The 24,764-nt window shown below is 50.4% G+C and overlaps 1 protein-coding gene across 3 annotated transcripts in view; it reads left to right on the forward strand.

Moving 5' to 3' along the window:
* The window catches only part of GDAP2 (ganglioside induced differentiation associated protein 2), a 114,732-nt gene that overhangs the window by 48,109 nt on the left and 41,859 nt on the right, over positions 1–24,764 (forward strand). For all 3 annotated transcript variants that reach the window (XM_063956881.1, XM_063956882.1, XM_063956883.1), the window contains exons 2-4: positions 6,576–6,786; positions 8,542–8,681; positions 9,810–9,963. In XM_063956881.1, coding sequence (XP_063812951.1) covers positions 6,576–6,786; positions 8,542–8,681; positions 9,810–9,963 — 505 coding nt within the window. The remainder of the gene's footprint in view (positions 1–6,575; positions 6,787–8,541; positions 8,682–9,809; positions 9,964–24,764) is intronic.

Below are 24,764 nucleotides of genomic sequence, written 5' to 3' on the forward strand. Positions count from 1 at the left end.
GTGTGTGTCGACATGTATGAGGAAAATGTTGGTGAGGAGACGGAGAAAATTGCCTGTAATGGTGATGTCACTCTCTAGGGAGTCGACACCAGAATGGATGGCTTACTTATGGAATTACGTGATAATGTCAACACGCTGCAAGCCGGTTGTCGACATGAGACAGCCGGCGGACAAATTAGTATCGGTCCAGGCGTCTCAGACACCGTCAGGGGCTTGTAAAAACGCCCATTTACCTCAGTCGGTCGACAGACACTGACACGGACACTGACCCCAGTGTCGACGGTGAAGAAACAAACGTATTTTTCCTTTAGGGCCACAAGTTACATGTTAAGGGCAATGAAGGAGGTGTTACGTATTTCTGATACCACAAGTACCACAAATAAGGGTATTTTGTAGGGTGGGAATAAACTACTTGTAGTTTTGCCTGAATCAGATAAATTAAATGAAGTGTGTGATGATACGTGGGGTTCCTCCGACCGAAAGTTATGGGCGGTATACCCTTTTTCCCGCCAGTAGTAAGGGCGAGTTGGAAAACACACCTTAGGGTGGACAAGGCGCTCACACGCATATAAAAAACATGGCGTTACCGTTTCCAGATACGGCCGCCCTCAAGGAGCCAGCTGATAGGAAGCTGAAAAATATCATAACAGGATATACACACATACTGGTGTTATACTACGACCAGCAATCGCCTCAGCCTGGATGTGCAGCGCTGAGGGGGCTTGGTCGGATTTCCTGACTGAAAATTTTGATACCCTTGACAGGGACAGTATTTTATTGTCTATAGAGCATTTTAGGGATGCATTTCTATATATGTGTGATGCGCAGAGGCATATTTGCATTCTGGCATCAAAGAGTAAATGTGATGTACATATCTGCCAGACGAAGACACGACAGTGGTCAGGTGAGGCAGATTCCAGACGGCATATGGAAGTATTGCCGTATAAAGGGGCGGTCCATTGGACCTGGTGGCCATGGCAACAGCTGAAAAATCCACTTTTTGTTACCCCGAGTCACATATTGGCAGAAAAGGACACAGTCTTTTCAGTCTCAGTCCTTTCGTCCCCATACGGGCAGGCGGGCGAAGGCCAGTCATATCTGCCCAGGGGGAGAGGAAAGGGAAGAAGACTGCAGCAAGCAGCTCATTCCCAGGAACAGAAGCTCCTCACGGCTTCTGCCAAGTCCGCAGCATAACGCTGGGGCCGTACAAGCGGACTCAGGTGCGGTAGGGGGTCATCTCAAGAGTTTCAGCAACACTCGCAAGGGAACTTCGGGATCCTACATGTAATATCCCAGGTGTACATTGGAAATTCGAGACGTCTCCCCCTCACACAATTCACAGGCTGTATTCCCAGCAGGTGATAATCAAAGTACCCTTCTTACAACAAGGAAGGGGGTAGTATTCCACACTATATTGTGGTACTGAAGCCAACCGGCTCGGTGAGATCTGAAATATTTGAACACTTACATACAAGCGTTCAAATCAAGATGGAGTCACTCGGAGCAGTGATAGCGAACCAGGAAGAAGGGGACGATATGATGTCACTGGATATCAGGGACGTTTACCTACAGGTCCAAATTTGCCCTTCTCACCAAGGGTACTTCAGGTTCCTGGTACAGAACTGTCACTATCAGTTCAGACGCTGCCGTTTGGATGGTCCACGGCGCCCCGGGTCTTTACCAAGGTAATGGCCGGAATGATGATTTTTCTTAAAAGAAACATGGACGCTTTCCTGATAAGGGCAAGGTCCAGAGAACAGTTGGAGGTCGGAGTAGCACTATCTTAAGTAGTTCTACGACAGCACGAGTGGATTCTAAATATTCCAAAATCGCAGCTTTTTCCGACGACACGTCTACTGTTCCTAGGGAAGATTCTGGACACAGTCCAGAAAAACGTGTTTCTCCCAGTGGAGAAAACCAGGGAGTTATCCGAGCTAATCGGGATCCTCCTAAAACCAGGAAAAGTGTCAGTGCATCATTGCACAAGAGTCCTGGTAAAAATGGTGGCTTATTACGAAGCAATTCCATTCGGCAGATTTCCCGCAAGAACTCTTCAGTGGGATCTGCTGGACAAATGGTCCGGATCGCATCCTCAGATGCATCAGCGGATAACCCTATATCCAAGGAAAAGGGTGTCTCTCCTGTGGTGATTACAGAGTGCTCATCTTCTAGAGGGCCGCAGATTCGGCATTCAGGATTGGATGCCGGTGACCACGGAGGCCAGCCTGAGAGGCTGGGGAACAGTCACACAGGGAAAAAATTTCCAGGGAAGTGTGATTAAGTCTGGAGAATTCTCTCCGCATAAATAAGCTTAGAGCAAATTTATAATGCTCTAAACTTAGCTAGACCTCTGCTTCAAGGTCAGCCGGTATTGATCCAGTGGGATAACATCACGGCAGTCGCCCACGTAAACAGAAGGGCGGCACAAGAAGCAGGAGGGCAGTGAAAACTGCAAGGATTTTTCGCTAGGCGGAAAATCATGTGATAGCACTGTCAGCAGTGTTCTTTCCGGGAGTGGACGACTGGGAAGCAGACTTCCTCAGCAGGCATGACCTCCACCCGGGAGAGTGGAAACTTCATAGGGAAGTTTTTCAACATGATTGTGGACCGTTGGCAAAGACCAAAGGTGGACATGATGGCGTCCCGCCCGAACAAAAAACGGGACAGGTATTCCGCCAGGTCATGAGACCTTCGGGCGATAGCTGTGGATGTTCTGGTAACACCGTGGGTGTACCAGTCTGTGTATGTGTTCCCTCCTCTGTTTCTCATAACCAGGGTATTGAGAATTATAAGACATAGAGGAGTATGAACTATACTAGTGGCTCCGGATTGGCCAAGAGGGACTTGGTACCCGGAACTTCAAGAAATGCTCACAGAGGACTAAGGGCCTGGGGAGCTAAGAAGGGACTTGATTCAGCAAGTACCATGTCTATTCCAAGACTTACCGCGGCTGCGTTTGACGGCATGGCGGTTGAATGCCGGATCCTGAGGGGAAAAGGCATTCCATAAGAGGTCATACCTACCCTGGTCAAAGCCAGGAAGGAGGTGACCGCACAACGTCATCACCACATGTGGTGAAAATATGTTGCGTGGGTGAGGCCAGGAAGGCTCCACGACGGAAATTCAACTAGGTCGATTTCTACACTTCCTGAAAACAGGAGTGTTTTGGACCTCAAATTGGGGTTCATTAACATTTAAATTTCGGCCCTGTAGATTTTCTTCCAGAAAGAATTGACTTCAGTTCCTGAAGTCCAGATTGTAAAGGATGTATTGCATATACAGCTTTTTTGTGCCCCTAGGGGCACCGTGAGATCTCAACATAGTGTTGGGATTTCTTAAAATCATATTGGTTTGAACCGCTCAAATCTGTGGATTTGAAATATCTCACATGGAAAGTGACCATGCTGTTGACAAATATCTCACATGGGAAGTGACCATGTTGTTAGCCCTGGCCTCGGCCAGGCGATTGTCAGAATGGGCGGCTTTGTCTTACAAAAGCCCATATTAAAATTTTCCATTTGAACAGGACAGAACTGGGACTCGTCTCCAGTTTCTTCATGAAGGGGTGTCAGCGTTTTCACCTGAAACAACCTCTTGTGGTGCCTGCGGCTACTAGGGACTTGGAGGACTCCAAGTTACTAGACGTGGTCAGGGCCCTAAAAATATATATATATATATATATATATATATATATATATATAGTTAGGACGGCTGGAGTCAGAAAGTCTGACTTGCTGTTTATACTGTATACACCCAACAAGCTGGGTGCTCATGCTTCTAAGCAGTCTATTGCACGCTGGATTTGTAGTACAATTCAGCTTGCACATTCTGTGGCAGGCCTGCCACAGACGAAATATGTAGATGCCCATTCCACAAGGAAGGTGGGCTCATCCTGGGCGGCTGCCCGAGGAGTCTCGGCATTACAATTTTGCCGAGCAGCTACGTGGTCAGGGGAGAACACGTTTGTAAAATTTTACAAATTTTGATACTCTGGCTAAGGAGGACCTGGAGTTCTCTCATTCGGTGCTGCAGAGTCATCCGCACTCTCCCGCCCGTTTGGGAGCTTTGGTATAATCCCCATGGTCCTGACGGAGTCCCCAGCATCCACTAGGACGTTAGAGAAAATAAGAATTTACTTACCGATAATTCTATTTCTCGTAGTCCGTAGTGGATGCTGGGCGCCCATCCCAAGTGCGGATTATCTGCAATACTTGTACATAGTTATTGCTAACTAAATCGGGTTATTGTTGTTGTGAGCCATCTTTTCAGAGGCTCCGCTGTTATCATACTGTTAACTGGGTTCAGATCACAAGTTGTACGGTGTGATTGGTGTGGCTGGTATGAGTCTTACCCGGGATTCAAGATCCTTCCTTATTGTGTACGCTCGTCCGGGCACAGTACCTAACTGAGGCTTGGAGGAGGGTCATAGGGGGAGGAGCCAGTACACACCATGTGACCTAAAAAGCTTTTTAGATGTGCCTTGTCTCCTGCGGAGCCCGCTATTCCCCATGGTCCTGACGGAGTCCCCAGCATCCACTACGGACTACGAGAAATAGAATTATCGGTAAGTAAATTCTTATTTATACCCCCCACACACAGGTACAGCCATACACCCCATTATACCCCCCCAAACACAGGTACAGCCATACACCCCATTATACCCCCCACACACACAGGTACAGCCATACACCCCATTATACCCCCCCCACACACACAGGTACAGCCATACACCCCATTATACCCCCCACACACACACAGGTACAGCCATACACCCCATTATACCCCCCCCCCACACACACAGGTACAGCCATACACCCCATTATACCCCCCACACACACAGGTACAGCCATACACCCCATTATACCCCCCACACACACACACAGGTACAGCCATACACCCCATTATACCCCACACACACAGGTACAGCCATACACCCCATTATACCCCACACACACACAGGTACAGCCATACACCCCATTATACCCCACACACACACACAGGTACAGCCATACACCCCATTATACCCCACACACACACAGGTACAGCCATACACCCCATTATACCCCACACACACACAGGTACAGCCATACACCCCATTATACCCCACACACACACAGGTACAGCCATACACCCCATTATACCCCCCACACACAGGTACAGCCATACACCCCATTATACCCCACACACACAGGTACAGCCATACACCCCATTATACCCCCCACACACACACACAGGTACAGCCATACACCCCATTATACCCCACACACACAGGTACAGCCATACACCCCATTATACCCCACACACACACAGGTACAGCCATACACCCCATTATACCCCACACACACACACAGGTACAGCCATACACCCCATTATACCCCACACACACACAGGTACAGCCATACACCCCATTATACCCCACACACACACAGGTACAGCCATACACCCCATTATACCCCACACACACACACAGGTACAGCCATACACCCCATTATACCCCCCACACACAGGTACAGCCATACACCCCATTATACCCCACACACACAGGTACAGCCATACACCCCATTATACCCCACACACACACAGGTACAGCCATACACCCCATTATACCCCCCACACACAGGTACAGCCATACACCCCATTATACCCCACACACACAGGTACAGCCATACACCCCATTATACCCCCCACACACACACAGGTACAGCCATACACCCCATTATACCCCCCCACACACACAGGTACAGCCATACACCCCATTATACCCCACACACACACAGGTACAGCCATACACCCCATTATACACCCCACACACATACACAGGTACAGCCATACACCCCATTATACCCCCCACACACACACAGGTACAGCCATACACCCCATTATACCCCCCCACACACACAGGTACAGCCATACACCCCATTATACCCCCCACACACACACAGGTACAGCCATACACCCCATTATACCCCACACACACACACAGGTACAGCCATACACCCCATTATACCCCACACACACACAGGTACAGCCATACACCCCATTATACACCCACACACACACAGGTACAGCCATACACCCCATTATACCCCCCACACACACACAGGTACAGCCATACACCCCATTATACCCCCCCACACACACAGGTACAGCCATACACCCCATTATACCCCCCACACACACACAGGTACAGCCATACACCCCATTATACCCCCCCACACACACAGGTACAGCCATACACCCCATTATACCCCCCACACACACACAGGTACAGCCATACACCCCATTATACCCCACACACACACAGGTACAGCCATACACCCCATTATACACATTAGTGACATCATTACTCCCTCTGTATGCGGTGGGTTACCATGACACGTCCGTACACATCATATTATCTGTCAGTCTGTATGATGATGTCATCGTACAGGACGCGTGCTAGTGACATCATTACTCCCTCTGTATGCGGTGGGTTGCCATGACACGTCCGTACACATCATATTATCTGTCAGTCTGTATGATGATGTCATCGTACAGGACGCGTGCTAGTGACATCATTACTTCCTCTGTTGCAGGTATAGAAGCCGCGGCCTCATGCAGAGCTCACACCCGTCCCATGGATCCCCTCGGTGCCCGCTCGTGTTTTGTGGACGTGGACACGTTACCGTGCTGGACAGATGTGCCGGATGGATGCGATGTTCCTGATTCCTCCGTGTGCCACGTGGACAGTGAGATCCGCTCACCATTCCCCCACAGAGAAGACCTGAATAGGAAGGTGATACTATGGTGAGCGCTGACTTATTCTTGTTTGCACCCCGGGCGTTGGGGAGGAGTGGCCCCTTGGGCTCCGGATATTGGGGAGGAGGGGCGTCCTGGGCTCCGGACATTGGGGAAGAGGGGCCCTCTGGGCTCCAGGCGCTACGAGGAGGGGGCCACCTGCTGCCCTTATAATACAGCTGCCAGTTCTTATCACCTCTATTGGTGACCTTTGTATCCAGATAGCAAATAAGTAACTTGCTGCTCCCCTGTGGCTGTGGAATTGTTACTACTGTGCCAGACTGCAGGGGTCCCTGTCAGTGTGCGCTGCTGCCGGGGGGTCCCTGTCGGTGTGCGCTGCTGCCGGGGGGTCCCTGTCGGTGTGCGCTGCTGCCGGGGGGTCCCTGTCGGTGTGCGCTGCTGCCGGGGGGTCCCTGTCGGTGTGCGCTGCTGCCGGGGGGTCCCTGTCGGTGTGCGCTGCTGCCGGGGGGGTCCCTGTCGGTGTGCGCTGCTGCCGGGGGGGTCCCTGTCGGTGTGCGCTGCTGCCGGGGGGGTCCCTGTCGGTGTGCGCTGCTGCCGGGGGGGTCCCTGTCGGTGTGCGCTGCTGCCGGGGGGGTCCCTGTCGGTGTGCGCTGCTGCCGGGGGGGTCCCTGTCGGTGTGCGCTGCTGCCGGGGGGGTCCCTGTCGGTGTGCGCTGCTGCCGGGGGGGTCCCTGTCGGTGTGCGCTGCTGCCGGGGGGGACCCTGTCGGTGTGCGCTGCTGCCGGGGGGGTCCCTGTCGGTGTGCGCTGCTGCCGGGGGGGACCCTGTCGGTGTGCGCTGCTGCCGGGGGGGTCCCTGTCGGTGTGCGCTGCTGCCGGGGGGGTCCCTGTCGGTGTGCGCTGCTGCCGGGGGGGACCCTGTCGGTGTGCGCTGCTGCCGGGGGGTCCCTGTCGGTGTGCGCTGCTGCCGGGGGGGACCCTGTCGGTGTGCGCTGCTGCCGGGGGGGACCCTGTCTTCATGGGCCGGTGCCTGGGGGAGGATGACTCCCGTCGGCGTGGGCGGGCGTCTTGTCGCAGTGTATATATGCTGTGTTACTGCAGCGTTCCAGCTCCCGCTGTATACGGAATGACGCATCTTGTCGCAGTGTATATATGCTGTGTCACTGCAGTGCTCCCGCTGTATACGGAATGTCGCATCTTGTCGCAGTGTATAACATGAATCACAGCGCAGAACATCACTCTTCTCTCATTCCACTCAGTAGCGGCTATATCTACCGGCGGCTTATGAACAATGATCCCAGTGTTGCGCTCTGCCGGTCATAAGATGACACCGCGCTCACCCCGGCCGCTGCCAGCGCAGAGCATCATCTTGTTTATTTTAATTATTTTGCTGGCTGCTTTCTCCTGCAGGAGCCTGAGGGTGAATAATATGTTTAATAACTTAAGTACACAATTGTTGTCCTTTTTATTTTATTTGTGGTTTCTTACCCTGGAGAGTGTCAGATGTTTGTCACTGCTCGCTGCCATATTTCTGTAATGTTCATGTATCATGGCTGAGAGACGGAGCTTTTCTCATTATTGATCTCCGCACGTAGAGTAGGGTCACCACCACTTAATGCGGCTGACTCTGAGTCACATGCCAAGCGTGGGACTTATTACCTAATGCAAGTATGCGCTCCGCTAATGCGTGCAATAGTAAACACGCGCCACCCATTGATTTTACACCCACTGCCATCAGGATCTGAACCGGACCTGAGGAGGACCGGCCGCTGAGGGCCGCACTTACATTGTTCTGTCTTTACCAGGAGAGGCGATGTGGCGTTACTGAACTGCACCGCCGTGGTCAACACCAGCAATGAGACTCTCACCGACAAGAACCCAGTTTCAGACAGCATCTACCGCTATGCCGGGCCGGAGCTGCAGGACGATGTGCAGAAGCTGAAAGGTACGTCACTCGCTACTGAGCCTACTCCGCCATCACACAACTTACAGGCCCGTACATTCCCAATTCATGCTGGCCGCTCAGTGCTCCTCTCTACCTGCACTCCAATCATTCACTCTGTCTTGTCACTGTAAGTTGTCCCACCTTCGCCGACTCCCTATGCTCCTGCCCCCTCCACCCCCGAATCCCTTTCCTCCACCTGCTCTGACTCCTTTTCTTTCTGTACCCCTCTTCCTCATCCCCCCCAATCCCTTTCTTCCACCTGCTCTGACTCCTTATCCCCCTGTTCCTCACCTCCATCCCTTTCTTCCACCTGCTATGACTCCTTATCCCCCTGTTCCTCACCTCCATCCCTTTCTTCCACCTGCTCTGACTCCTTTTCCCCCTGTTCCTCACCCACATCCCTTTCTTCCACCAGCTCTGACTCCTTATCCCCGTGTTCCTCACCCCCATCCCTTTCTTCTACCAGCTCTGACTCCTTTTCCCCCTGTTCCTCACGCACATCCCTTTCTTCCACCAGCTCTGACTCCTTTTCCCCCCTGTTCCTCACCTCCATCCCTTTATTCCACCAGCTCTGACTCCTTATGCCCCTGTTCCTCACCTCCATCCCTTTCTTCCACCAGCTCTGACTACTTATGCCCCTGTTCCTCACCCCCATCCCTTTCTTCCACCAGCTCTGACTACTTATCCCCCTGTTCCTTACCTACATCCCTTTCTTCCACCAGCTCTGACTACTTATCCCTCTGTTCCTCACCTCCATCCCTTTCTTCCACCAGCTCTGACTACTTAACCCTCTGTTCCTCACCTCCATCCCTTTCTTCCACCAGCTCTGACTCCTTATCCCCCTTTTCCTCACCCCCATCCCTTTCTTCCACCAGCTCTGACTCCTTATCCCTCTGTTCCTCACCTCCATCCCTTTCTTCCACCAGCTCTGACTCCTTATCCCCCTGTTCCTCACCTCCATCCCTTTCTTCCACCAGCTCTTACTCCTTATCCCCCTGTTCCTCACCTCCATCCCTTTCTTCCACCCCTTCCTGCTCCCTGTCCCACTTTTCCTCTCTTCCTCACCCACCTCCCTATACCCCGTCACTCCTTTCTGATCACTGTGCATCTGTCACTATCTTTCCCCAGGTTGCAGGACGGGGGAGACCAAGCTCACAAAGGGATTTAACCTGGCCGCCCGCTACATCATCCATACGGTTGGACCTAAATACAAGAGCAAGTACCGCACGGCGGCCGAGAGCTCCCTGTACAGCTGCTACCGCAACGTCCTCCAGCTCGCCAAGTAATCTCCTTCATTACTCTGCCTCTTCTGCTGTGGGGTGGGTAACCGTATGAGAATAGGGGGGAATTCAGTTAGCTGCGATAACCCGTTTTCACAATTAAAATGGGGATTTTATTGCTACCCATGAAAAAAACGCAATTCTCTTCAATAATTATCCATAGGACGTCATTTTTGGGGTAAAAAAATGCAGAATGAAAATTGGGGTACAAGGTATGGGATAAGATATATTGGGGTGCTTTCTGGGTGGGGTAAGTGTTTTTAGGTTTGCAGGTGGGAGTAATCTGTTTTATTTGTTTTGGGAAGTTTTTTTTTAAAGTGGCTTAAAATGACCTAAATATATACTTATACCCATTTTTATGTACTCCTAATTTAATTTGAGCAATTATTTTGCTGAAAATCACTTATTTGTATCTGTATAAATATAATTTATTTTTATTTATTTTTTAATGCATATTACAGCCATTTGACAATTTAAATACCCCAAACCTTTTTACTATGACCACTTAATAGACTTCTATAATGTTTTTCTATATTAGTTTGGCTTTTTTGGGGGTACAGGCAGATTTCCCCACTTTTTCCTACTTTTCTCTGGTTTTGACGGCAAGAATTATCACATGGGGGTCGATTCTATTCGGCAACTAATGAATAGCGCCGGGAATTAGCTCCCGACGCTATTCAATTCAGCAACTAGTTAAGTCGGAGAATGCCCGTTCTCCCGACAATTCAACCTGTTTTGTCGGCGAGAACGGGCATTCTCCGACTTAACTCCCCGGCGCGAGGCTGATTCCCGACAGAATCAGCCTCGCGCCGGCCGCGAGGCAGCACTTTTGTCGGGTTTCTCTTCTCATCCCCCGGGGATGAGAGAAGAATTCCCGACAATTGCAGGTAATTAGTTGCTGAATTGAATAGCGTCGGGAGCTAATTCCCGGCGCTATTCATTAGTTGCCGAATAGAATCGACCCCATGGATCTAGTTTTCGAGAATTTGCAATTGAATAGGGTGAATCACAGGAGTGGGCAGACCCGCGATAAATCTATTTTCACTGTATTTTTTTTGCGTTGTCTGTGAAAAGTCCGATCGCTGTAAATTAAGTTATCACGGCTACATCCCCTCATCTGTAAAGTGTTTGGCAATTCCTGTGTCCACATGAGCTGAAATAGTCTATTATTGCCAGAGAGGGCGCATTACCTGCTCATTCTGTGTAAGCCCAAGGAATGGAAACCTTCCTCTTCCCCATTCCTGTGGTGACGCGTCTGGTGTGGGGCACTAGTGATGTGTTGGGCACGGGACTTATGCTGTTTCTGCAATATCCTGACTAAAGGAGAACTCTGTAACTGGTAACACGTCTGGATGATTGTTATCTCACATGACATCAGTTATCTGTATGCGTTGTGTGTGTCTGGTGAGGCTTTGTCACTATTACATGTGGTGCGTGTGTGTGTCTGGTGAGGCTGTATCACTATTACATGCGGTGTGTGTGTGTCTGGTGAGGCTGTATCACTATTACATGCGGTGCGTGCGTGTGTCTGGTGAGGCTGTATCACTATTACATGCGGTGTGTGTTCCTGGTGATGCTTTGTCACTATTACATGCGGTGTGTGTGTGTCTGGTGAGGATGTATCACTGTTACATGTGGTGCATGTGCCTGGTGAGGCTGTATCACTATTACATGCGGTGTGTGTGTCTGGTGAGGCTCTATCACTATTACATGCGGTGTGTGTCTGGTGAGGCTCTATCACTATTACATGCGGTGTGTGTACCTGGTGAGGCTGTATCACTATTGCATGCGGTGTGTGTGTGCCTGGTGAGGCTGTATCACTATTGCATGCGGTGTGTGTGCCTGGTGAGGCTGTATCACTAGTGCATGCGGTGTGTGTGTGTGTGTGTGTCTGGTGATGCTGTATCACTATAGCATGCGGTGCGTGTGTCTGGTGAGGCTGTATACATGTGGTGCGTGTCTGGTGAGGCTGTATCACTATTACATGCGGTGTGTGTGCCTGGTGATGCTTTGTCACTATTACATGCGGTGCGTGTGTGTGTCTGGTGATGCTTTGTCACTATTACATGTGGTGTGTGTGTGTGTCTGGTGAGGCTGTATCACTATTACATGCGGTGCGTGTGTCTGGTGAGGCTGTATCACTATTACATGCGGTGTGTGTGCCTGGTGATGCTTTGTCACTATTACATGCGGTGTGTGTGCCTGGTGATGCTTTGTCACTATTACAAGCGGTGCGTGTGTGTGTCTGGTGATGCTTTGTCACTATTACATGCGGTGCGTGTGTGTGTCTGGTGAGGCTGTATCACTATTGCATGCAGTGTGTGTGTCTGGTGAGGCTTTGTCCCTATTATATGCGGTGTGTGTGTGGTGAGGCTCTATCACTGTTACATGTGGTGCATGTGCCTGGTGAGGCTGTATCACTATTACATGCGGTGTGTGTTCCTGGTGATGCTTTGTCACTATTACATGCGGTGTGTGTGTGACTGGTGAGGCTGTATCACTATTACATGCGGTGTGTGTGTCTGGTGAGGCTCTATCACTATTACATGCGGTGTGTGTGCCTGGTGAGGCTCTGTCACTATTAAATGTGGTGCGTGTGCCTGGTGAGGCTTTGTCACTATTACATGCGGTGCGTGTGTGTGTGTCTGGTGAGGCTGTATCACTATTACATGCGGTGCGTGTGTCTGGTGAGGCTGTATCACTATTACATGCGGTGTGTGTGTGTCTGGTGAGGCTGTATCACTATTACATGCGGTGCGTGCGTGTGTCTGGTGAGGCTGTATCACTATTACATGCGGTGCGTGCGTGTGTCTGGTGAGGCTGTATCACTATTACATGCGGTGTGTGTTCCTGGTGATGCTTTGTCACTATGACATGCGTTGTGTGTGTCTGGTGAGGCTTTGTCACTATTAAATGTGGTGCGTGTGCCTGGTGAGGCTTTGTCACTATTACATGCAGTGCGTGTGTCTGGGGCTTTGTCACTATGACATGAGTTGTGTGTGTCTGGTGAGGCTTTGTTACTATTACATGCGGTGTGTGTGTCTGGTGAGGCTTTGTTACTGTTATATGCGGTGCATGTGTCTGGTGAGGCTCTATCACTATTACATGCGGTGTGTGTGTGTCTGGTGAGGCTTTGTCACTATTACATGCTTTGCGTGTGTCTGGTGAGGCTCTACCACTATTACGTGTGGTGCGGGTATCTGGTGAGACTCTATCACAATTATATGTGGTGCATGTGTCTGGTTAGGCTTTGTCACTACTACATGCGGTGCGTGTATCTGGTGAGGCTTTGTCACTATTACATGTGGTGTGTGAGCCTGGTGAGGCTTTGTTACTATTACATGTGGTGTGTGTCTGGTGAGGCTCTATCACAATTACATGCGGTGTGTGTGACTTGTGAGGCTCTATCACTATTACATGCAGTGCGTGTGCCTTGTGAGGCTTTGTCACTATTACTGTATATGCGGTGTGTGTGTCTGGTGAGGCTTTGTCACTATGATATGCGGTGCATGTGCCTGGTGAGGCTGTATCACTATTACATGCGGTGTGTGTTCCTGGTGATGCTTTGTCACTATTACATGCGGTGTGTGTGCCTGGTGAGGATGTATCACTGTTACATGTGGTGCATGTGCCTGGTGAGGCTGTATCACTATTACATGCGGTGTGTGTCTGGTGAGGCTCTATCACTATTACATGCGGTGTGTGTCTGGTGAGGCTCTATCACTATTACATGCGGTGTGTGTAACTGGTGAGGCTGTATCACTATTGCATGCGGTGTGTGTGCCTGGTGAGGCTGTATCACTATTGCATGCGGTGTGCGCGCCTGGTGAGGCTGTATCACTATTGCATGCGGTGTGTGTGCCTGGTGAGGCTGTATCACTTGTGCATGCGGTGTGTGTGTGTGTGTGTGCCTGGTGAGGCTGTATCACTATTACATGCGGTGTGTGTCTGGTGAGGCTGTATCACTATTGCATGCGGTGTGTGTGTGTGTGTCTGGTGAGGCTGTATCACTATTGCATGCGGTGCGTGTGTCTGGTGAGGCTGTATCACTATTACATGCGGTGTGTGTGTCTGGTGAGGCTGTATACATGTGCGTGTCTGGTGAGGCTGTATCACTATTACATGCGGTGTGTGTGCCTGGTGAGGCTGTATCACTATTGCATGCGGAGTGTGGGCCTGGTGAGGCTGTATCACTATTACATGCGGTGTGTGTGTGTCTGGGGAGGCTGTATCACTATTGCATGCGGTGTGTGTGTGCCTGGTGAGGCTGTATCACTAGTACATGCGGTGTGTGTGCCTGGTGAGTCTGTATCACTATTACATGCGGTGTGTGTGTGCCTGGTGAGGCTGTATCACTATTGCATGCGGTGTGTGTGCCTGGTGAGGCTGTATCACTATTGCATGCGGTGTGTGTGCCTGGTGAGGCTGTATCACTATTACATGCGGTGTGTGTGTGTGTGCGTGTGTGTGTCTGGTGAGGCTGTATCACTATTGCATGCGGTGCGTGTGTCTGGTGAGGCTGTATACATGTGGTGCGTGTCTGGTGAGGCTGTATCACTATTACATGCGGTGCGTGTGACTGGTGAGGCTGTATCACTATTACATGCGGTGTGTGTGTCTGGTGAGGCTGTATCACTATTGCATGCGGTGCTTGTGTCTGGTGAGGCTGTATCACTATTACATGCGGTGTGTGTTCCTGGTGATGCTTTGTCACTATTACATGCGGTGTGTGTGACTGGTGAGGCTGTATCACTATTACATGCGGTGTGTGTGTCTGGTGAGGCTCTATCACTATTACATGCAGTGCGTGTGCCTGGTGAGGCTTTGTCACTATTACATGTGGTGTGTGTGACTGGTGAGGCTGTATCACTATTACATGCGGTGTGTGTGCCTGGTGATGCTTTGTCACTATTACATGCGGTACGTGTGTGTGTCTGGTGATGCTTTGTCACTATTACATGTGGTGCGTGTGTGTGTCTGGTGAGGCTGTATCACTATTACATGCGGTACGTGTGCCTGGTGAGGCTGTATCACTATTACATGCGGTGTGTGTGCCTGGTGATGCTTTGTCACTATTACATGCGGTGTGTGTGCCTGGTAATGCTTTGTCACTATTACATGCGGTGCGTGTGTGTGTCTGGTGATGCTTTGTCACTATTACATGCGGTGTGTGCGTGTGTCTGGTGAGGCTGTATCACTATTACATGCGGTGTGTGTGACTGGTGATGCTTTGTCACTATTACATGCGGTGTGTGTGTGACTGGTGAGGCTGTATCACTATTACATGCGGTGTGTGTGTCTGGTGAGGCTCTATCACTATTACATGCGGTGTGTGTGCCTGGTGAGGCTCTGTCACTATTAAATGTGGTGCGTGTGCCTGGTGAGGCTTTGTCACTATTACATGCGGTGCGTGTGTGTGTGTCTGGTGAGGCTGTATCACTAGTGCATGCGGTGTGTGTGCCTGGTGAGGCTGTATCACTAGTGCATGCGGTGTGTGTGTGCCTGGTGAGGCTGTATCACTATTACATGCGGTGTGCGTGTGTCTGGTGAGGCTGTATCACTATTGCATGCGGTGCGTGTGTCTGGTGAGGCTGTATACATGTGGTGCGTGTCTGGTGAGGCTGTATCACTATTACATGCGGTGCGTGTGACTGGTGAGGCTGTATCACTATTACATGCGGTGTGTGTGTCTGGTGAGGCTGTATCACTATTACATGCGGTGTGTGTGTGACTGGTGAGGCTGTATCACTATTACATGCGGTGTGTGTGTCTGGTGAGGCTCTATCACTATTACATGCAGTGCGTGTGCCTGGTGAGGCTTTGTCACTATTACATGCGGTGTGTGTGACTGGTGAGGCTGTATCACTATTACATGCGGTGTGTGTGCCTGGTGATGCTTTGTCACTATTACATGCGGGGTGTGTGCCTGGTGATGCTTTGTCACTATTACATGTGGTGCGTGTGTGTGTCTGGTGATGCTTTGTCACTATTACATGTGGTGCGTGTGTGTGTCTGGTGAGGCTGTATCACTATTACATGCGGTGCGTGTGTCTGGTGAGGCTGTATCACTATTACATGAGGTGTGTGTGCCTGGTGATGCTTTGTCACTATTACATGCGGTGTGTGTGTCTGGTGATGCTTTGTCACTATTACATGCGGTGTGTGCGTGTGTCTGGTGAGGCTGTATCACTATTACATGCGGTGTGTGTTCCTGGTGCTGCTTTGTCACTATTACATGCGGTGTGTGTGACTGGTGAGGCTGTATCACTATTACATGCGGTGTGTGTGTGTGTGTGTGTGTCTGGTGAGGCTCTATCACTTACATGCAGTGCGTGTGCCTGGTGAGGCTTTGTCACTATTACATGCGGTGTGTGTGTCTGGTGAGGCTGTATCACTATTGCATGCGGTGTGTGCCTGGTGAGGCTGTATCACTTGCATGCGGTGTGTGTGCGCCTGGTGAGGCTGTATCACTAGTGCATGCGGTGTGTGTGTGCCTGGTGAGGCTGTATCACTATTGCATGCGGTGTGTGTGTGTGTGTGTGTGTGTGTGTGTTTGGTGAGGCTGTATCACTATTGCATGCGGTGCGTGTGTCTGGTGAGGCTGTATACATGTGGTGCGTGTCTGGTGAGGCTGTATCACTATTGCATGCGGTGTGTGTGCCTGGTGAGGCTGTATCACTATTGCATGCGGTGTGTGGGCCTGGTGAGGCTGTATCACTATTACATGCGGTGCGTGTGTCTGGTGAGGCTGTATCACTATTGCATGCGGTGTGTGTGCCTGGTGAGGCTGTATCACTATTGCATGCGTTGTGTGTGCCTGGTGAGGCTGTATCACTATTGCATGCGGTGTGTGTGCCTGGTGAGGCTGTATCACTATTACATGCGGTGTGTGTGTCTGGTGAGGCTGTATCACTATTGCATGCGGTGTGTGTGTGTCTGGTGAGGCTGTATACATGTGGTGCGTGTCTGGTGAGGCTGTATCACTATTACATGCGGTGCGTGTGACTGGTGAGGCTGTATCACTATTACATGCGGTGTGTGTGTCTGGTGAGGCTGTATCACTACTGCATGCGGTGCGTGTGTCTGGTGAGGCTGTATCACTATTACATGCGGTGTGTGTTCCTGGTGATGCTTTGTCACTATTACATGCGGTGTGTGTGACTGGTGAGGCTGTATCACTATTACATGCGGTGTGTGTCTGGTGAGGCTCTATCACTATTACATGCAGTGTGTGTGCCTGGTGAGGCTTTGTCACTATTACATGCGGTGTGTGTGACTGGTGAGGCTGTATCACTATTACATGCGGTGTGTGTGCCTGGTGATGCTTTGTCACTATTACATGCGGTGTGTGTGCCTGGTGATGCTTTGTCACTATTACATGTGGTGCGTGTGCCTGGTGATGCTTTGTCACTATTACATGCGGTGCGTGTGTGTCTGGTGATGCTTTGTCACTATTACATGCGGTGTGTGCGTGTGTCTGGTGAGGCTGTATCACTATTACATGCGGTGTGTGTTCCTGGTGATGCTTTGTCACTATTACATGCGGTGTGTGTGACTGGTGAGGCTGTATCACTATTACATGCGGTGTGTGTGTCTGGTGAGGCTGTATCACTATTACATGTGGTGCGTGTGTCTGGTGAGGCTGTATCACTATTACATGCGGTGTGTGTGCCTGGTGATGCTTTGTCACTATTACATGCAGTGTGTGTGCCTGGTGATGCTTTGTCACTATTACATGCGGTGCGTGTGTGTGTCTGGTGATGCTTAGTCACTATTACATGCGGTGTGTGCGTGTGTCTGGTGAGGCTGTATCACTATTACATGCGGTGTGTGTCTGGTGAGGCTGTATCACTATTACATGTGGTGCGTGTGTCTGGTGAGGCTGTATCACTATTACATGCGGTGTGTGTGCCTGGTGATGCTTTGTCACTATTACATGCGGTGTGTGTGACTGGTGAGGCTGTATCACTATTACATGCGGTGTGTGTTCCTGGTGATGCTTTGTCACTATTACATGCGGTGTGTGTGTGTCTGGTGAGGCTGTATCACTATTACATGCGGTGTGTGTGCCTGGTGAGGCTCTATCACTATTACATGCGGTGCATGTGCCTGGTGAGGCTGTATCACTATTGCATGCGGTGTGTGGGCCTGGTGAGGCTGTATCACTATTACATGCGGTGCGTGTGTCTGGTGAGGCTGTATCACTATTACATGCGGTGTGTGTGCCTGGTGAGGCTGTATCAGTATATTACATGCGGTGTGTGTGTGCCTGGTGAGGCTGTATCACTATTGCATGCGGTGTGTGTGCCTGGTGAGGCTGTATCACTATTACATGCGGTGTGTGTACCTGGTGAGGCTGTATCACTATTACATGCGGTGTGTGTGACTGGTGAGGCTGTATCACTATTACATGCGGTGCGTGTGCCTGGTGATGCTTTGTCACTATTACATGCGGTGCGTGTCTGTGTCTGGTGATGCTTTGTCACTATTACATGTGGTGCGTGTGTGTGTCTGGTGAGGCTGTATCACTATTACATGCGGTGCGTGTGTCTGGTGAGGCTGTATCACTATTACATGCGGTGTGTGTGTGCCTGGTGATGCTTTGTCACTATTACATGCGGTGTGTGTGCCTGGTGATGCTTTGTCACTGTTACATGCGGTGCGTGTCTGTGTCTGGTGATGCTTTGTCACTATTACATGCGGTGCGTGTGTGTCTGGTGATGCTTTGTCACTATTACATGCGGTGTGTGCGTGTGTCTGGTGAGGCTGTATCACTATTACATGCGGTGTGTGTTCCTGGTGATGCTTTGTCACTATTACATGCGGTGTGTGTGACTGGTGAGGCTGTATCACTATTACATGCGGTGTGTGTGTCTGGTGAGGCTGTATCACTATTACATGCGGTGCGTGTGTCTGGTGAGGCTGTATCACTATTACATGCGGTGTGTGTGCCTGGTGAGGCTGTATCAGTATATTACATGCGGTGTGTGTGTGCCTGGTGAGGCTGTATCACTATTGCATGCGGTGTGTGTGCCTGGTGAGGCTGTATCACTATTACATGCGGTGTGTGTACCTGGTGAGGCTGTATCACTATTACATGCGGTGTGTGTGACTGGTGAGTCTGTATCACTATTACATGCGGTGTGTGTGTCTGGTGATGCTTTGTCACTATTACATGCGGTGCGTGTGTGTCTGGTGATGCTTTGTCACTATTACATGCGGTGTGTGCGTGTGTCTGGTGAGGCTGTATCACTATTACATGCGGTGTGTGTTCCTGGTGATGCTTTGTCACTATTACATGCGGTGTGTGTGACTGGTGAGGCTGTATCACTATTACATGCGGTGTGTGTGTCTGGTGAGGCTGTATCACTATTACATGCGGTGCGTGTGTCTGGTGAGGCTGTATCACTATTACATGCGGTGTGTGTGCCTGGTGATGCTTTGTCACCATTACATGCGGTGTGTGTGCCTGGTGATGCTTTGTCACTATTACATGCGGTGCGTGTGTGTGTCTGGTGATGCTTAGTCACTATTACATGCGGTGTGTGCGTGTGTCTGGTGAGGCTGTATTACTGTTACATGCGGTGAGTGTGACTGGTGATGCTTTGTCACTATTACATGCGGTGCGTGTGCCTGGTGAGGCTTTATCACTATTACATGCGGTGTGTGTTCCTGGTGATGCTTTGTCACTATTACATGCGGTGTGTGTGACTGGTGAGGCTGTATCACTATTACATGCGGTGTGTGTGTGTGTCTGGTGAGGCTGTATCACTATTACATGCAGTGCGTGTGTCTGGTGAGGCTGTATCACTATTACATGCGGTGTGTGTGACTGGTGAGGCTGTATCACTATTACATGCGATGCGTGTGTCTGGTGAGGCTGTATCAGTATTACATGCGGTGCGTGTGTCTGGTGAGGCTGTATCACTATTACATGCGGTGCGTGTGTCTGGTGAGGCTGTATTACTATTACATGCGGTGTGTGTGACTGGTGATGCTTTGTCACTATTACATGCGGTGTGTGCGCCTGGTGAGGCTGTATCACTATCGCATGCGGTGTGTGTGCCTGGTGAGGCTGTATCACTATTACATGCGGTGTGTGTGTGTGCCTGGTGAGGCTGTATCACTATTACATGCGGTGTGTGTGTGCCTGGTGAGGCTGTATCACTATTGCATGCGGTGTGTGTGACTGGTGAGGCTGTATCACTATTACATGCGGTGCGTGTGTCTGTGGAGGCTGTATACATGCGGTGCGTGTCTGGTGAGGCTGTATCACTATTACATGCGGTGCGTGTGTCTGGTGAGGCTGTATTACTGTTACATGCGGTGAGTGTGACTGGTGATGCTTTGTCACTATTACATGCGGTGTGTGTTCCTGGTGAGGCTGTATCACTATTACATGCGGTGTGTGTGACTGGTGAGGCTGTATTACTGTTACATGCGGTGTGTGTGTCTGGTGAGGCTGTATCACTATTACATGCGGTGCGTGTGTCTGGTGAGGCTGTATCACTATTACATGCGGTGTGTGTGTCTGGTGAGGCTGTATCACTATTACATGCGGTGTGTGTTCCTGGTGATGCTTTGTCACTATTATATGAGCTGTGTGTGCCTGGTGAGGCTGTATCACTATTACATGCGGTGTGTGTGACTGGTGAGGCTGTATCACTATTACATGCGGTGCATGTGCCTGGTGAGGCTGTATCACTATTGCATGCGGTGTGTGGGCCTGGTGAGGCTGTATCACTATTACATGCGGTGTGTGTGCCTGGTGAGGCTGTATCAGTATATTACATGCGGTGTGTGTGTGTGCCTGGTGAGGCTGTATCACTATTGCATGCGGTGTGTGTGCCTGGTGAGGCTGTATCACTATTGCATGCGGTGTGTGTGCCTGGTGAGGCTGTATCACTATTACATGCGGTGCGTGTGTCTGGGGAGGCTGTATACATGTGGTGCGTGTCTGGTGAGGCTGTATCACTATTACATGCGGTGCATGTGTCTGGTGAGGCTGTATCACTATTACATGCGGTGCGTGTGTCTGGTGAGGCTGTATCACTATTACATGCGGTGTGTGTGCCTGGTGATGCTTTGTCACCATTACATGCGGTGTGTGTGCCTGGTGATGCTTTGTCACTATTACATGCGGTGCGTGTGTGTGTCTGGTGATGCTTAGTCACTATTACATGCGGTGTGTGCGTGTGTCTGGTGAGGCTGTATTACTGTTACATGCGGTGAGTGTGACTGGTGATGCTTTGTCACTATTACATGCGGTGCGTGTGCCTGGTGAGGCTTTATCACTATTACATGCGGTGTGTGTTCCTGGTGATGCTTTGTCACTATTACATGCGGTGTGTGTGACTGGTGAGGCTGTATCACTATTACATGCGGTGTGTGTGTGTGTCTGGTGAGGCTGTATCACTATTACATGCAGTGCGTGTGTCTGGTGAGGCTGTATCACTATTACATGCGGTGTGTGTGACTGGTGAGGCTGTATCACTATTACATGCGATGCGTGTGTCTGGTGAGGCTGTATCAGTATTACATGCGGTGCGTGTGTCTGGTGAGGCTGTATCACTATTACATGCGGTGCGTGTGTCTGGTGAGGCTGTATTACTATTACATGCGGTGTGTGTGACTGGTGATGCTTTGTCACTATTACATGCGGTGTGTGCGCCTGGTGAGGCTGTATCACTATCGCATGCGGTGTGTGTGCCTGGTGAGGCTGTATCACTATTACATGCGGTGTGTGTGTGTGCCTGGTGAGGCTGTATCACTATTACATGCGGTGTGTGTGTGCCTGGTGAGGCTGTATCACTATTGCATGCGGTGTGTGTGACTGGTGAGGCTGTATCACTATTACATGCGGTGCGTGTGTCTGTGGAGGCTGTATACATGCGGTGCGTGTCTGGTGAGGCTGTATCACTATTACATGCGGTGCGTGTGTCTGGTGAGGCTGTATTACTGTTACATGCGGTGAGTGTGACTGGTGATGCTTTGTCACTATTACATGCGGTGTGTGTTCCTGGTGAGGCTGTATCACTATTACATGCGGTGTGTGTGACTGGTGAGGCTGTATTACTGTTACATGCGGTGTGTGTGTCTGGTGAGGCTGTATCACTATTACATGCGGTGCGTGTGTCTGGTGAGGCTGTATCACTATTACATGCGGTGTGTGTGTCTGGTGAGGCTGTATCACTATTACATGCGGTGTGTGTTCCTGGTGATGCTTTGTCACTATTATATGAGCTGTGTGTGCCTGGTGAGGCTGTATCACTATTACATGCGGTGTGTGTGACTGGTGAGGCTGTATCACTATTACATGCGGTGCATGTGCCTGGTGAGGCTGTATCACTATTGCATGCGGTGTGTGGGCCTGGTGAGGCTGTATCACTATTACATGCGGTGTGTGTGCCTGGTGAGGCTGTATCAGTATATTACATGCGGTGTGTGTGTGTGCCTGGTGAGGCTGTATCACTATTGCATGCGGTGTGTGTGCCTGGTGAGGCTGTATCACTATTGCATGCGGTGTGTGTGCCTGGTGAGGCTGTATCACTATTACATGCGGTGCGTGTGTCTGGGGAGGCTGTATACATGTGGTGCGTGTCTGGTGAGGCTGTATCACTATTACATGCGGTGCGTGTGTCTGGTGAGGCTGTATCACTATTACATGCGGTGCGTGTGTCTGGTGAGGCTGTATTACTATTACATGCGGTGTGTGTGACTGGTGATGCTTTGTCACTATTACATGCGGTGTGTGTGCCTGGTGAGGCTGTATCACTATCGCATGCGGTGTGTGTGCCTGGTGAGGCTGTATCACTATTACATGCGGTGTGTGTGTGTGTGTGCCTGGTGAGGCTGTATCACTATTACATGCGGTGTGTGTGTGCCTGGTGAGGCTGTATCACTATTGCATGCGGTGTGTGTGACTGGTGAGGCTGTATCACTATTACATGCGGTGCGTGTGTCTGTGGAGGCTGTATACATGCGGTGCGTGTCTGGTGAGGCTGTATCACTATTACATGCGGTGCGTGTGTCTGGTGAGGCTGTATTACTGTTACATGCGGTGAGTGTGACTGGTGATGCTTTGTCACTATTACATGCGGTGTGTGTGCCTGGTGAGGCTGTATCACTATTGCATGTGGTGTGTGTGTGCCTGGTGAGGCTGTATCACTAGTACATGTGGTGTGTGTGACTGGTGAGGCTGTATCACTATTGCATGCGGTGCGTGTGTCTGGTGAGGCTGTATCACTATTACATGCGGTGTGTGTTCCTGGTGATGCTTTGTCACTATTACATGCGGTGTGTGTGACTGGTGAGGCTGTATCACTATTACATGCGGTGTGTGTGTCTGGTGAGGCTGTATCACTATTACATGCGGTGTGTGTGTCTGTTGAGGCTGTATCACTATTACATGCGGTGTGTGTGCCTGGTGATGCTTTGTCACTATTACATGCGGTGTGTGTGACTGGTGAGGCTGTATCACTATTACATGTGCGTGTTCCTGGTGATGCTTTGTCACTATTACATGCGGTGTGTGTGACTGGTGAGGCTGTATCACTATTACATGCGGTGTGTGTGACTGGTGAGGCTGTATCACTATTACATGCGGTGCGTGTGTCTGGTGAGGCTGTATCACTATTACATGCGGTGTGTGTTCCTGGTGATGCTTTGTCACTATTACATGCGGTGTGTGTGACTGGTGAGGCTGTATCACTATTACATGCGGTGTGTGTTTGTCTGGTGAGGCGGTATCACTATTACATGCGGTGCGTGTGTCTGGTGAGGCTGTATCACTATTACATGCGGTGTGTGTGCCTGGTGATGCTTTGTCACTATTACATGCGGTGTGTGTTCCTGGTGATGCTTTGTCACTATTACATGCGGTGTGTGACTGGTGAGGCTGTATCACTATTACATGCGGTGTGTGTCTGGTGATGCTTTGTCACTATTACATGCGGTGTGTGACTGGTGAGGCTGTATCACTATTACATGCGGTGTGTGTCTGGTGAGGCTGTATCACTATTACATGCGGTGCGTGTGTCTGGTGAGGCTGTATCACTATTACATGCGGTGTGTGTGCCTGGTGAGGCTGTATCAGTATATTACATGCGGTGTGTGTGTGCCTGTATCACTATTGCATGCGGTGTGTGTGCCTGGTGAGGCTGTATCACTATTGCATGCGGTGTGTGTGCCTGGTGAGGCTGTATCACTATTACATGCGGTGCGTGTGTCTGGGGAGGCTGTATACATGTGGTGCGTGTCTGGTGAGGCTGTATCACTATTACATGCGATGTGTGTGTCTGGTGAGGCTGTATCACTATTACATGCGATGCGTGTGTCTGGTGAGGCTGTATCACTATTACATGCGATGCGTGTGTCTGGTGAGGCTGTATCACTATTACATGCGATGCGTGTGTCTGGTGAGGCTGTATCACTATTACATGCGGTGCGTGTGTCTGGTGAGGCTGTATCACTATTACATGCGGTGTGTGTCTGGTGATGCTTTGTCACTATTACATGCGGTGTGTGACTGGTGAGGCTGTATCACTATTACATGCGGTGTGTGTGTCTGGTGAGGCTGTATCACTATTACATGCGATGCGTGTGTCTGGTGAGGCTGTATCACTATTACATGCGGTGCGTGTGTCTGGTGAGGCTGTATCACTATTACATGCGGTGTGTGTGTCTGGTGAGGCTGTATCACTATTACATGCGGTGTGTGTTCCTGGTGATGCTTTGTCACTATTACATGAGGTGTGTGTGCCTGGTGAGGCTGTATCACTATTACATGCGGTCTGTGTGACTG

Source organism: Pseudophryne corroboree, chromosome 2 (assembly GCF_028390025.1).
Source record: "Pseudophryne corroboree isolate aPseCor3 chromosome 2, aPseCor3.hap2, whole genome shotgun sequence".
Taxonomy (NCBI): Eukaryota; Metazoa; Chordata; class Amphibia; order Anura; family Myobatrachidae; genus Pseudophryne; species Pseudophryne corroboree.